This window comes from Rousettus aegyptiacus, unplaced genomic scaffold (genome assembly GCF_014176215.1).
Source record: "Rousettus aegyptiacus isolate mRouAeg1 unplaced genomic scaffold, mRouAeg1.p scaffold_m13_p_13, whole genome shotgun sequence".
Lineage (NCBI taxonomy): Eukaryota > Metazoa > Chordata > Mammalia > Chiroptera > Pteropodidae > Rousettus > Rousettus aegyptiacus.
Genome location: NW_023416288.1, coordinates 8,621,722 through 8,636,332, shown reverse-complemented (window position 1 = coordinate 8,636,332; position 14,611 = coordinate 8,621,722). Strand labels below are relative to the sequence as shown.

The 14,611-nt window shown below is 34.3% G+C and overlaps 1 protein-coding gene and 1 pseudogene across 3 annotated transcripts in view; one reads left to right on the top strand and one right to left on the bottom strand.

Annotated features, from left to right (window-relative positions):
- LOC107501280 overlaps window positions 1–13,522 on the bottom strand; it is a 54,648-nt pseudogene extending 41,126 nt beyond the window's left edge.
- The window catches only part of HGF (hepatocyte growth factor), a 68,419-nt gene continuing 66,912 nt past the window's right edge, over window positions 13,105–14,611 (top strand). The window contains exons 1-2 of one of the 3 annotated variants that reach the window (XM_016127279.2): window positions 13,105–13,214; window positions 13,450–13,608. In XM_016127279.2, the coding sequence (XP_015982765.2) occupies window positions 13,521–13,608 (88 nt within the window). In that variant the 5' untranslated portion in view covers window positions 13,105–13,214; window positions 13,450–13,520. Of the gene's footprint in view, window positions 13,215–13,341; window positions 13,609–14,611 lie in introns of those variants that run through there. The other 2 variants (XM_036230300.1, XM_016127280.2) reach the window with 2 other exon arrangements.

Genomic DNA, 14,611 nt, shown 5'->3' with positions numbered 1-14,611 from the left:
TTAAATCAAGTACATTGAGTCATTAAGTTTTAAAATGGATTTGTCTTTTTTAAATGTTATGATGCCAGAAATTATAAATAAAAGCAAACATAATTTTGGAGAGATGATTCTTTTAAGAATGATGATATTAAACTGCAAATTACTTAAGAAATACTTGTGAATTTACTACTTGTAATTTCTCTGTAAACATTTTGAATATGTGAATGTATATGTATATTTGCACATTTACTTTCATTAGTATTTTCTTAATTTCTTAAATAAATTAAAGAATGGTAATTTAAGTGCATTTTATTTCTATAAATATTATAAAAGAATTCTTATCCATTGTTTCATTGTTTATTTCGAAATAGCCACAGTCTATTGTTCTATGCCTAAAGTCAGCTAAACCAACATAATACGGGGGTGATGTATTATATAAATTCAACATACAGATGGAAATTAATTTAAGATAATAGTGAATGTGACAGCATCATCTAGTTAATATGCTTATCTTCATCTTTCTCCCTCGTTTTCATGACACAGGTTTACTTCAGTAAGATTTTGATTACGTATTCCAGAATAAACAGAACTCAGGCTGCTGTAAATCTGTTCTAGGACTTTGTTTTCAAAAAAGAAAAAAAAAAAATGGCAAGTATATGATAGATAAATACTAAAGGAGCTCATTATTTTACCGTTCAGCAGCAACCTGCTTTGCTCTGCTGCTTGACTTTCGAGAGGTTATTTTTCTTATTCATTTTAAACGTTATTCTGAAATACGATTTTTTTCCTACAGGCATTTTGCCAAACCTTAATATATTTAGAAAGATCTGACAAGTCTGTTTATATTTTTGTGAACTATGAAGATCAGGGGTTCCTGGAGTAGATGTGAAAGGAGTGTTAGGTGTCATTTAGTTAATTTAAAACATATTATTGGACAGTTATTCTTGATTCTAATGGTATAATAATTAAATTTTATTTCAGTTGGAAAACAAGTTTCTGGTTCTAAGTGTGAGTAAATATTTCAAAGGCATTTCTTTGTTATTTATGGATACTTTTAGAATAGTTTTTATTTTTATGTTCCAAACAGCTTTTACTTAATGATATGTATTTTTTTTTCTAATTATGGTGGATTTCAATTATGAAAAAAAAAGTCCATGATCAAATGTTTATCTGTAAATATTACATAATCAAATTATATTTAAATATATGAGCTGACATAACCTTATAAGCATGAATTAAAGAATGGAATACATGGGAAAATAACACTTTAAACTTACTGCATTTATGAGGATTTATTATGTGGGAATAGTTTTACTACAGTGTTTTAATACTGCTATAAAATACATTTATGTACATTTTATATTTTATTGTTCTTAAATATCTACAAAGTATGTAAGAGGAGTTTCACAAGACTCCTTGAAGAAGTGATACTGAGTGGGCACTGAGAGACCACAGTGAACAAAATGTGAAGAAAGAAAATTTGCATCTGGGTAGAAATAGTATCCTTTGCTCCTCAACATTACTCAATAATTCTCATTGTTATGAGAATTAAATGGTATGATTTATAAAGTTCTTTCCCAATTTTGCATTATAATAGCCTGTCAATAGATGGCAGATTCTGCATAATAATAATCGAATTCAATTGACATATCTTTAATTTTTAATTCACTAATAACAATAATATGAGTTCTGCTGTGCGTGTGAATTGGATCGTGTTAATGGTGTTCCATTCTCCCTTGGACTTGGTGATTTAAGAAGGCATTTGAACGTAACAGCTGAAAATGAGTAGTTAAAAGTATTGGATGAGATGCATCAGTTGAAGAAGCGGTGCACATCTTTATGTATTTGAAAGAGAGTAGTCTTCTTTTCTTTGACTCTGGGAAGCAAAATCAGGACCAGATACATAAAAGTTGGAAGGTGGTAGATTTCTTATCAATATGAAGAAGACATTTCTAACAGTACAAATGTTCAACATCAAAAAGAACTACCTAAAATAATGGTAGATTTCTTGTCTTTGAAGAGATCAGAGGATGAAGAGCTACTAGTTGAAGGTGTCGTTTGTAGTAGAATAAGTAGGGTTTTAGAATCAAGGTTTTATTTCAATATCTAAAAGAATTGTAACCCTTAATAAAGTCCAGAAAAAAAGATGAAAAGTTATATAGCTGTATATAAGAGATGGGATAGTCCTGAATAATGATTAAGAGAAGTGACTAATCCACAATGCCGACCTCCAGTTAGAGAAATCAGTTTTATTATTAATGGACAGATTTCTCCCAATTTTCCATTTAATTCCAGTTCCAGTTAGAGGAAGACCTCTATCCTCTGTTTATCCTCTATACTGCTGTGAAGTATTTCAGTCTTTTTTTTTTTTTTGGCTCTAGCATCCAGAAAGAAGCAGGGTGCTTGGGCTCCAAATCTTGGATTTGCCATATAATATCTGCATGTAGTAAAAATCAGTATCTATGAAGTGGAGATAATAATAGTTCTTATCTGTATGTTTGTTGCGAAGAATTAAGTATAAAATGTAGAATGTGTTTAGAATAGTGTTCCAATAAAGGTCTATTATTATTTCTAATTTAGAATTAATCTATTTAATTTATTTATAGCCAATCAATAAGGGAGATAACCTGGTGAATCCTCATGAATTTTCCTTAAATTAATGAAAATTGTATTTCTAATTATTTTTAAATTAGAAAATATAGTGAAAATAATAAGGTTGCAGGAGCTGGAAATGGATGACTATTACTGACTAGCCATCATGATGACCAAAAGCTCGAATGACTGAGGATGAAAGGAAGAGAATAAATTCAGTTCTACTTAATTATTTAACAATTCAAAAATCACAAGAAAATTAACACAATGAATGGAAATGCAAAACTAAATGTAAAAATACATGAAATAACTTTGTACATCTCTAGTGGCTCTCTTAGGTTATCATTGTTAGGCATATTAGAAGAAGATAAGTTCTCCTTTGGATGGGAATCATGTCTCCTATTTCCTTGTATGACATATTTATTAATATACCGGGCACTCAAAGATTATTAATGTCATTTTCCGGCAGGTGCAAGAATTGGAGTAGGTTTTAACATATGATTTATGTTTCTAATAAGATGTGCAAATACAACGGTCATCCAAGAAATAGTAAATGGGCCAATAAGGTGGGGTGGGAGATAAAAATACTTTCAATACCCACTTTACACCTACAGGTCCTAGAGAATGTGGCCAGAATTTTTATCAAAATCCATCTGTGTTTCACAGACTCTGTATAATTCTTATAAGTATTTTTTCTGCTCCTTCTAAATAAATTATTTGGCTTTTTTTTTTTTTGCACTGCCACATCAATTTTTTGGTTACATTTTGCACAAGAACTTTGAATTTATATCCCAGAGGAGGCTCCAGGAAGCCTTAGGGTATCAGATAAACTTGGACTGGAGGACTGCCAGACATAGAAAAGAGCCTCCAACAAGGATAATACAAGTTGTAAAATCCTCCTTCTTAGGAATCTGAATAGATAAAGGAAAAGACAGTTTTGCAACTTCCCCTTTCAAAGATACAGATCTCTGTCTTTCAAAACAGCACTATTGTTTGCTAATCTTCCTGCAATGTCAAGTGTAATTTTTGTGCTTTCTCCTGATTACTTGAATAAACAACACATTGCAAAATGTTTCTCTCAGAGAGCAGTTAATGTATCATTGCACAAAGCAAGGCAGAAACCACTAGGAGGTTAAGATTACCATTACAACCTAATTGGTACAAACAGGTTTTTTGGGGGCGAGGGGTCAATTTTCTTATTATAATAGTTAATCGAGATCTTTTGAACACTTAATAAATTAAAAGTGTAAAAATAGGTAATTTGGAATGATATAAGGAAATGTAAGGCTTAACTCCTACCTTTAAGGAGTTTGCAAACTACTCAGTGAAGTAAGACATATACATATGTATTGATTTGTATTGCAATTAATTACTACAGATTTGGTGGCTTAAAACAGTGTATATTATCTTTATTCGCATAGGTCAGATATCTGACATTGGTCTCACTAGGATAAAATCAAAATGGTGATAGGGCAGTGTTTCTTCTGGGAACTTTAGGGAAGCATCTGTTTCCTAGTCTTTTTTAACTTCAAGATGCAGTTCGCATTCCTACCTTGTGGTCCCCTTCCTTAGTCAACAATTTGCATTTCTCTGACCCTTCTTCAGTCGTCATGGCTCTTTCTTTGAATACAGCTCAGAAAGGTTCTCTGATTTAAAGGACTCTTGTGATGAGATAGGATCCACCTTGATAACCCAAGATAATCTCCCATCTCAAGGTCCTCAACCTTAATCACATATGCAAAGTGCTTTTTGCCTTGGAAGGCTACATATTCATTAGGTAGAAGGATTAGGACATGTACATTTTGGGGAACCATTCTTTTCCCACCACAATGTACCTTTAGCACCAAGCAGAGTGCTCCATAAATGTTTTGAATCAATGAATAAATAGAAAAATGTATAAAACAATATAATAAAGCTATAAGGAAAATATATTTAGGTTTTTGTAAATAGACATTGCTTGTACAAAAATTTACAAGACTTGGTTATGGCTACAGAAATATCTAATTGTTTGAATTAAAGATTTCAAATTAAAAGACTTTAAAATATCAATTAAGAATTTATTTTAGTATATGTTTATAAATATATTATTCAATGTCTTTATAATTATTGAAAATAAATTCTAATGCCAATGCATAGTAATGTCTAAGTTTTGCTAGGACATATTATATCCTATTAAGGAGGTACTTATTAGAGCTGAAATGAATCTCAATAGAGTGTCAATAAACGTGGGTCTTGGATTTTGTTTTAATCAATGTCTAAAGATATGTATCTGAAAATAAGAGATCTTTGAAAGTTCTAGAAAAGTAGAACTTTGTTTTCAGTTTCAATTTCTTCTCTTGTAAATTGACAGACTTTTGGTCACTTAAAAATCTAAGTCTACTAAATGGTAAACTGGCTTTCTCTAGAGTAGTCTGTGATGGACTGACAAACAAATTTTATTTATGCATTTATATGTGTGTACATGTACATGTGCATCTATGTCTATGTGCATAAAATTAAATGGTGCATTTATTAATATCTTGTCATGTTGTTTGAAGACAAATATTAAACATTTTGAATACATTAAGTGCAAATTAATAAAACCTATTTAGAGTCTATAGTTTTTGATAGTCACCAAGATGCCAAATACTGCTATAGGCTCTAGTGAACAATATCTAGTCAATATATACTTGAATGTAAAATGAATGGCCAATTTGAATTATTTGGAGATAAGATAAAAACAGTTAACATTTTAGCACTGAGAATTCAATAAGAATATTTTGAATAAAGAATGTTGGTATTTAATCTCTTTATTTTTTTTCTACTGATTTAATGAACAAAACACAAATATTGTTAGTTATTGGATACTATAATTCCCTTAGGTAACATCAAGAAAATTATTTTAATGACATTTATCCAGGCAAGATGCCAATGTAAAGTTGAGCATGTCCAAAACTTTTTACATGTTAAAATATTAAATTATTTTACTTATATATAACTTTTACTAGCGATATTTTGTAATGTGGAATTTTGTAGCTTTTTCTGCTTCTCCAGATTAGTTAATACATGGATGCATATAGAAAACTTAAATTCATATCTGATGACACATAAATGTATTATAAAATGTTAATATACATTTCATATTAACTAGTAAACCCAGGGGTTTCCTAATGTCATCATGCCAAGAACACGATGTCTTCACTCTGCATTTTAATTTAGATATTTACTGTTTGATATTTACTGTTTGAGATAGTAAATGATCAAAAGAGTATCTTAAATGTTTGTTTCAACAAAAATAACTAAAACTGTATTGAGTTCCTAAATATTTCCCATGTGCTTTGAATGCCTATTCTCCAATCATTACTATAACTAATAATGATCAAATATATATAAACTGTTGTAATCTTTATTATAGAACCCTTATTATCATTTTGCAGATTAGTAGAATGAGTTAATTTGTCCAGGTATTTTTCAGTTAGTAGGTGGTACTATTAAGACTTGTACCAGTTGGTCTTTACTTTGCACTATCTTTTCGCTTATATTAAGAAAGAATTAAATAAATCCATAACAAACAATATTAAATTATAGGTCATGAAAGCAATATATTGTACAGAGATTTTGAATTAAATATTAAGCAAGACACACCATTTTTTTCTAAGTAACTCTTAGGATTATGCTGAATAAACATAATGTGTAATAATAGCACTTTGGAGAATTGGAAAGTTGTTTTTTTGAAAAAAGAGACAGAAAAAAAATTTGGCAAAAATATTAGTACACCTTTAAGCATAAGAAACACTACAATAAATATATTATTTTGAGGAAAGACAAAGAGACAGGTAAAGAAAATATTTAAATTATTTTTAAGAGAAAACTATAACTTTATTATTCATAAAATAAAAAATAAAAAATAACCCGACCATGGAAAAGAGATTCAGAAAACTCTATGAACATTTTTATTATCAGAAAAAAAAAAGTTTAAGATAGCTATAATTTGGTTTTCTCCATGTGGGTGTTCTGCTAAATGTCATCACCTATTCAATATATGAGGTATAACTCTGTTTTAGAGTTTCAGGGTGAGAACATTTGGTTCATTCTAGAGTTATTTTTCTCCATTCGGATTAGATTAAAATATTGTGCAACATATTTCATCTTCTTTAAGCTCAGACATTTCCAGAATTTTGCTATCTTCCCATCATATTATCATGAATTATAAAAGCATATAAATATATCACAATTAAATAATTAAGTAATATAGACAGTTTCAGGAACCATGAATTTGCCTCCTCATATTCAGCACTATATGGCTAGAGAAAAGCAATGTTTCTGATGGATTTGATAGTTTCTTAGCTGGAAAAGGTTTCCAGGCATCCAACGAGTGCAAATACTCCTAAACATGGGAGAGGTATAAAGTCTTTCAAGGACCTAACCATTTAGAACGAGGAGTCTCAGCTTATACATTAAGAATTTATGTACAAGCTTCTTTAAAATTCTAAACTATACCACCTTATTATGAATAAACTAGATATAAATTTCGTCATTAAAAAAATTACCAAGGTTATTATGTTATATGGGACCATAGTATCATAAATTAGTTAAATAAGTCTTTATGTAATTTGTAAATATGGAGTATAGAACAGATGAGCTGTGTGCAGTATAGTATATTATTAAAAAAAAAAAACAAAAACCTCCCCCCAACACACATACACATTCACACAAAAGCAGTGCTCTACCAGATGAAGCCATTTCTCTCAAGTTTGAAATGTAATTCCTGGTATTGAGTGCCATCTGGTAAACGAAGTTGCCCTCAGATATCCCCAAGACCATAATAAACATGCAACATGTACATATAATAAAAAGGAAACCTCGATTTTATTATGTGGCTTTTAAGATGCAAAATAAATGGATTAAACAGTTGCTTTGGAAAGTTGCTTATTGTGATATTTCAGTTTTCTTACATTGATGATTTTATCATCGTTGGATTCTAACCTCAGAAAAAATAAAATTGATTTCCCAAATTTATACATTTTACTAATAACCCTGTGTCCAACATACCAGGTGTGGAATGCTCGCGCTTTATAAGTTTGGGGGCACTCCAGATTTAACAAAGCAGCCAACACCTGGAAAGACATAAAAGCTGGCCTCTAAACGCAAGGTGATGAGTGTTAGTTAACTAGGCCCCCTGGATTCAGAGAATGGCCCCTTGTGGCTCAGAAAAGAAAACTGAAAATGCAGCATCACAGAGTTTAGTTTTAGCTCAGATTTCCTGGTATGCTCAACGCCTATCTTTTCTTTACTCCCAAAAGGCAAGAACAGTTACAGTCATGACTGACTTTTTGGTTTTAGAAATTATTTTAAATATACACCATGCTCTTACTTTATCGACATTAGTGAACTGAATAAAAAATGATTTCTGCTTAAGTATATGTAACATTTCTAAAGAAAAAATAACCCTGCTCTTTTGCACACTTGACAATTCCTACCTTGTGATGATGTATTTCAACTGTTACTGTCATTTTCCTGGATGTTGCTTTGTGGTCTCACCACAAGTTCTGCAGCAGATATCCTGGGAGTGTAGCAAAAGTCATGGGTGAGTGCTTGAGTCCATAATTTGATGGAGTAAAAATTAGGGTCTTTTTAGTGGTTAAGCAATATTAAATTAATTTTAAAAACCTTTATATTACATCTATAATGTATCCTAAAGTCCTGTCAGTTGTTTTCAATTAGGTCATTTTTTAATGTAATAGACAGATTTGCCACATTCCCAGAGACCCTAAATGTATTTGAATGTATGGATTGGATCACATTCCTTATTAGACAGATGTTTGTTAAAAATATCTATTTTAAAAAGTTTTCCTCAAGACCAGCTTCTCTGTGCTTGTGTCTGTAGTGAATGCCTGACATATCCTCCAAACAATGAGCTATCTCCTGTCATAGTTACTTTATGTTCAAAAGACAAAGTAATTATTCTTGTTCAAACTATGTAAAATACTAATAGAAATTGGAGAGATTTCAAACTAAATATCACCAACATACAGATTATTTTTTAGCATCCTCTTTTTATTACATCTTTAACAGTCATCGTCTTGCTCTACCTATCCCTCTGGTGGAGCCCATAATCACATTTGAATGATGTTCATACCAATCATCTTAGACTAGATGAACATTATCTAATAAAACATTTGGCAATGATGGAAAAATTCTGTATCTTCATTGCTCACTATGGGATCCACTAGTCATACACATATGGCTAGTGCGATTTTGAAAGTTTAGTTTTAATTTTATTTAACTAAGTTTGAATTTACATAGCTACACATGTCTTGTGGCTACTGTACTGACAATACAGAAGTCTAGGATTTTTATGGTCATTGTATCCACACTTGAAAAAATTTTAAAATAAATGTCATCATGCCCGCTTATCTCATATTGTTTTCTAAGTCTACTTCACATATTTAAAAGTGTAATCTATCTGATCCAAAGTTTTAGTTGAACCATTACTCACTGTTAGACATTAGATACTTTAAAATTTTGTTTTCTAGAAAGCAATTACCCAAAAACCATTTTCCATCCCTAGAACCTATACTCCTTCTTCATTAGGAATTTCTGTTAAAGATACTTTTGTCTTAGTCCAATTTGGCTGCTACGGAAAAATCCCACAGAGTTGGTGGTTTATAAACAACAGAAATATATTCCTTACGGTTCTGGAGGCTGGACATTCAGGATCAGGGTGCCAGCAAATTTGACGTCTAGCGAGGGTCCACTTTTTTGTTCAAAGATGGTGCTTTCTAGCTGTGTCATCACATGGTGGAAGGGACCAGGGGCCCTCTGGAACCCCTATTATAAAGGCACTAATTCCATTCATGAGAGCTCCACCCTCATGACCTAAGAACTTCCCAAAGCTCTACTTCCTAACACTATCATCACTGAGGATTAAGATTTCAATATTTGAATTTTGGGGGGACACAAACATTCCGATGATAGCACCTTCAATATAAGTCAAAGCAAATTCAAGTGTTGACCAACATTTTCTGCACATGTTCTAAAATGATCTGTATTATCTAGGGAAATTAATCCAAAATGTAATTAAATTTGCAATTTTTCCTACATTAAAAGTAGTCAACAAAAAGTACTCAGTGGTGAGGCCTATAGATGAAAAAATTACCATTTAGAAAATATAATCAATAAGGAAGGAAAGAAGAAGAAGATTCGGTTTCATGGGAAAGATAAGTAATATCAAAGATTACACAGGTACTTCTTTCTTAGATGAAGAATATAAGGATGATATAAAAGTATGGTGGCCACTAAAGAATTCAGACAAGTAGAATCATCAAATTTTAAAGCTGAGAAGAATGTTGGAAATCTCTCAGTTCGAATCTCTGCCAAGGTGGCATAGTATTTGATAACAGCGACTTGATACCTGAATAGCAGTGGCTTAGAATTACATTTTATTACCAGTTTAACCAAAAGGGAGGTACTTATCATTTCTAAATCTCAGTTTCCTTATCTACGAATCAGTAAGAATAATAATAAGTCTTAGCTAGACATCTTTCTTCTATTGGAGGTGGGTGGATAACTGAGACAATACATTTGAAATGTCTAACACAGTTCTTGGCACATAGAGTCCTATTTTAGGGACAGGGTAACTGAGGTATAGGAAGTTTAATGAACTTTCTCCATTAGTAACACATTTAGTAAGTGGGACAGCTGGGCATTAAAACCAGGTATAGTAGCAGCAAACAGAATGGAACCATACAAATGCCAGTCACTTAATAAATGAAATGACTACTCCAAGAGCACAGAATTCATTAGTGGTCTGCAGAGCACAGACACATCAGTTTCTTCCAGATGTGCATAGATGCAAACATTACTTATGCTTGAGAAAAATGGGTTTTTTGAAGACAAAGATTGTGTGTGTGTTTTGAACCAAGTGCAGTCTTTTAAAAAAATACAGCAATGTACATTTCTTTAGTCAGTTCATCTAGTTTATATAGGATAAGAGAAACCTCAATGAGAAACCGACAGATTTAAAACATTATATAGGTAATTAGTACCCATCTTGTATTTAAGTAATTACATAAATTCTAACATTTAAAGTATTCTTCTTATAAGATTTTCTGTTTTACCAAAGAATTTTCAGATACTTTTTTAGAGATTTAAACAAACAGTTTAACTAATACCTAAGAAGTGTAAAGGTAATAGCTGGAGATGGGGAAACATCGTGATTATAATTTAGAAAGAACAAAGGGAAAGTGTTATCTAGACAAAGTAAACAAATGGCACAATTAACAATTTATTTCATTTGTAAATTTCATTATAGTTTTGAGAGATTTAAAATTTTGTATGTATTGGTTTATTTTGTAAATTATTACTTGGCTTCTCCTATATGTTCAGTTATAGGCTAATTTTGGTGATTATAATTTTGAACAAAAGACACATGGTGCTTCTCATGTGTATAGGGTGTGACCAACTCTGTTCAAATCTCACACCTATATCTTTATTCCTTTGAGATCTTGGGCAAGTCAGTTAAGAACAGAAATAACTTACTTAGACTTCCTCAACTATAAAACGGGAAATCATAAGGATTAAATAAGACAATCTTTACTTGGCACAATGCTTAGCATACACTAAAAGCTCAGTGCATGTTAGCTATCATTTCAACATAGAGAAACCAAGTACTAGTAGTCCCCAACCTTTTTGGTACCAGAGCCCAGTGCTCCTATGAGAATCTAATGCCTGATGATCTGAGGCGGAGCTGAGGCAGTGATGCTAGGCTGCAAATGCAAATGAAGCTTTGCTTTCTTGCCAGGCTGTTCACCTCCTGATGTTCAGCCTGATTCCTAACAAGTCACTGACTGTGTATGGGCTGTGGCCCGGGGGGTTGGGGACCCTTGAAGTAACCTGTCAAAAGAGAGACATAAATATATAATTCTAAATAGTTTTAAGTAGTTTTTGTATTTAATGTAATAATACAAATTGTGAACAGCCCTGATTCTGTTTGAGAGAGAGAGAGAGAGAGAGAGAGAGAGAGAGAGAGAGAGAGAGAGAGAGAGAGAGGCTGGTCTCCTTTAGAACAAATAGAAAAATTGGTCTTTAATAAAGCACACGAGATATCATGAGGACAATTCAGGATCATGGTCAAGCAATACACTGAAATTGAGATTTTCCAAAAAGTGTAATAAAAAGTAAAGAGGGAAATACAATTTATCTTCCAACACCAGGGAGAGGCTGACAAATAGTTTTTAAGTCTTCTCGGTTTTGTTTATTTAAGGAGAAAATCATCAAAGAGAAAGATAAGCAATAAGAAAAAATATGAAGTGGTTTCCTCAAAAGTATTTCTCTCAATCCTTAGCTTTTCTAGCTAGCCCACTGCCTAAAGTTTTGTTCTGGAGGTGAGGGTAGGTGGAGCTGGAGGAAGAGGGATGGGAGTGGTACAAGGAGAAAAGCCTGCTCTGTGGATGGCTTTCATCTTGCCCACTCCCACTTCTGTACAGCTGTGCACTGCTCCAGAGTCATTTTCACATTATGCTCACTTTCCCTTCCTCATTTACATAGACACTGGTTCCTACTTGTACTCATCTCAGAGACACAAGGGACAACTATCCCCCACAAATCCATGAAAAGTAAAGCAAGCACTTGCCTAAAGTAATCAAAGCATCACCTGGAGAGGTGCACAGACAAATCCTTTCAATAAAACGAGAGTTCTAGGCAATGGTCTCACAGATTCTACAAACACGAGTCTTGTCCAGGCGACCCTCACCCCTTTCTGCCCTAGCAAGCTCTTCGTTCCTCTACTTAGACCTTGGGAGGCTGGTAGGAGAATGCAGGGGGATGGAACTGGAGAAGAGAAGTCCATTCGTTACTCATGAATTGAAACAGCTTGAGAGATTTCCAGTGAAAATTTGTCTTAGAAGGTATGCACATCATAGACATACATTATATAGACATATATGTGTGAGTATGTGTACAAGGACACATAGTCCATATTACATCTATCTGTCAGGAACAAGCAGTGAACAGTTCTGATCTCTTAGACATTTTGAGAGCATGACCAGATTTTATCCCAGACGCCAGATCGGACAAGTTTCTTTTATGCATTTCAGGTACATTTGTGGTTTCTGGGGGGAGCTTAGCACAACTTTTGAAAAAATCTGTCTGGTCCGAGCCCCATCGGGCAGGGACAATTTTCCCAGATGACATTGTGGGTGCTTTTGTTTTGCTTGTTTATTTATTTTTACCACACAATACCACACCCTTTTCTTTCCTAACCTCTTTCTACCTGGCCGGATGGATCTGCCTGCGCTGGGCCTCCCACCTGCCCCCCCTCCCCCCACCCTGTCTCCTACAGTCTAGGGAACTTGAGTGAGTGTTTTGAATCCCTAGATTGCTCCAGCAGTGAAACTAGACAGATCAGGAGCTAAGGCACATTTGACCAAAAGGCAGCTCTTTGCTTTCTTTTTATGCTGCTTCCCCTTCCTCTTTTCCCAAATAGATATGTAAACACATGTATTTTTCTGTTTAAATTTAGCGAATTGGTCCTCTGCCTATGCCTTGATTTAGCTATTGGGCTGAGGCTTGCTCCTCCCTTCCCTACTCGGATAGGAGCCACTGGGATCTGGAGCTCGAGCTTCCAAATTGAAGCTGGCCTCAGGCCAGGTGACCTTTTCTTTGTAAGTTTCTTTCCTAAGCAGAGTTGGGGGGTGGAGGGGGGGCGGGGAGCTGGGATCTGTTTGGTGTTGTTGGAGGGGTAGTGAGGAAAGGAGGGGGGTAGAAGAGAGTAAAGGGCTGTTGTTAAACAGTTTCTTACCGTAAGAGGGAGTTCAGACCTAGATCTTTCCAGTTAATCACACAACAAACTTAGCTCATCGCAATAAAAAGCAGCTCAGAGCCGACTGGCTCTTCTAGGCACTGAGTCGGAACAGGATTCTTTCACCCAGACATCTCCTCCAGTGGGATCCGCCAGCGCGTCCAGCACCATGTGGGTGACCAAACTTCTGCCAGTCCTGCTGCTGCAGCAGGTCCTCCTACATCTCCTGCTGCTTCCCATCGCCATCCCCTATGCAGGTTAGTTGTCTCTTCTTTATCATCATCATTATTTTAATTCTCTTGCTAACCTTTCCTTTTTCTAACACTCTCTCTTTACCTTATTTCCAGCATCCTTTTTTAGCTCAGTATGTGGTATGGGTTTTTTAAAAAGTGTCTCATTGTCTTTCCTTTGATATTCCATTTCTATTTGCAAAGCATTTAAAATGATAATCAGCATCCCCTCAGTGAGTCTCCCCCACCCCACCCCACCCCCTATTGAGCCAGCCCCTTCTCAATTAGCCTAATGGCTGTGGACGGTGGGGATAGGAGTGAAGTGCTAACACTGGCTGGAACTTGGCTGGTTTGGACAAGTTTAAAGCCGAACACAAGGTCTGCTCCGAACAGGGGAGAGTGATGGTCAGTATTGCAGGGACTCATTTCCCACTCCGCCCCTGCCTACCCCCCAGAGGATAATTTTCTATGACAATCCACTACCCCCTATCACTCAGTCAACATTCAGAGCCAAATTATGACTTTATACAGGTTTTTATTTGGAAGAAGCAGATAGAACTCTGAGTATATGCATGTTATAAAAATGAAAGAGAAAGCCTCTCAGAATTCTAAGATCTCATTCTTCCTGAGCATGAATGCCTGTCCTTTTGAAACTGCAGTGTTAGGAAGGCAAAAATTGTGTGACTTTGATGAACGTTACAGAACTTCTCCTTTCCATTTCTCATTTTCTCTCCTGAATTTACAGGTAGGGAAGAAGTTGCTTGAGAGTTACTATTGCCTAAAACTTTAGAGATTTCATTTGCTGCTCTGAGAACTTCTCTGTGTTATCAGGGCAAGAGGAAACATCTGCATTTGGTTGTATTATCATTGTAGTGGCTGGGATGCCAACGGGAGAAGGTACTAAGCATCATGGGTGGGCGCAGGGAAAGACAAGAATGGAAGAAATGCCCAGATGGTAGACATGGCCATTTTATAATCTAAAACTGGCTATACCTTCTGAGATGTTAAACATGAAATTATCAGACTTCTG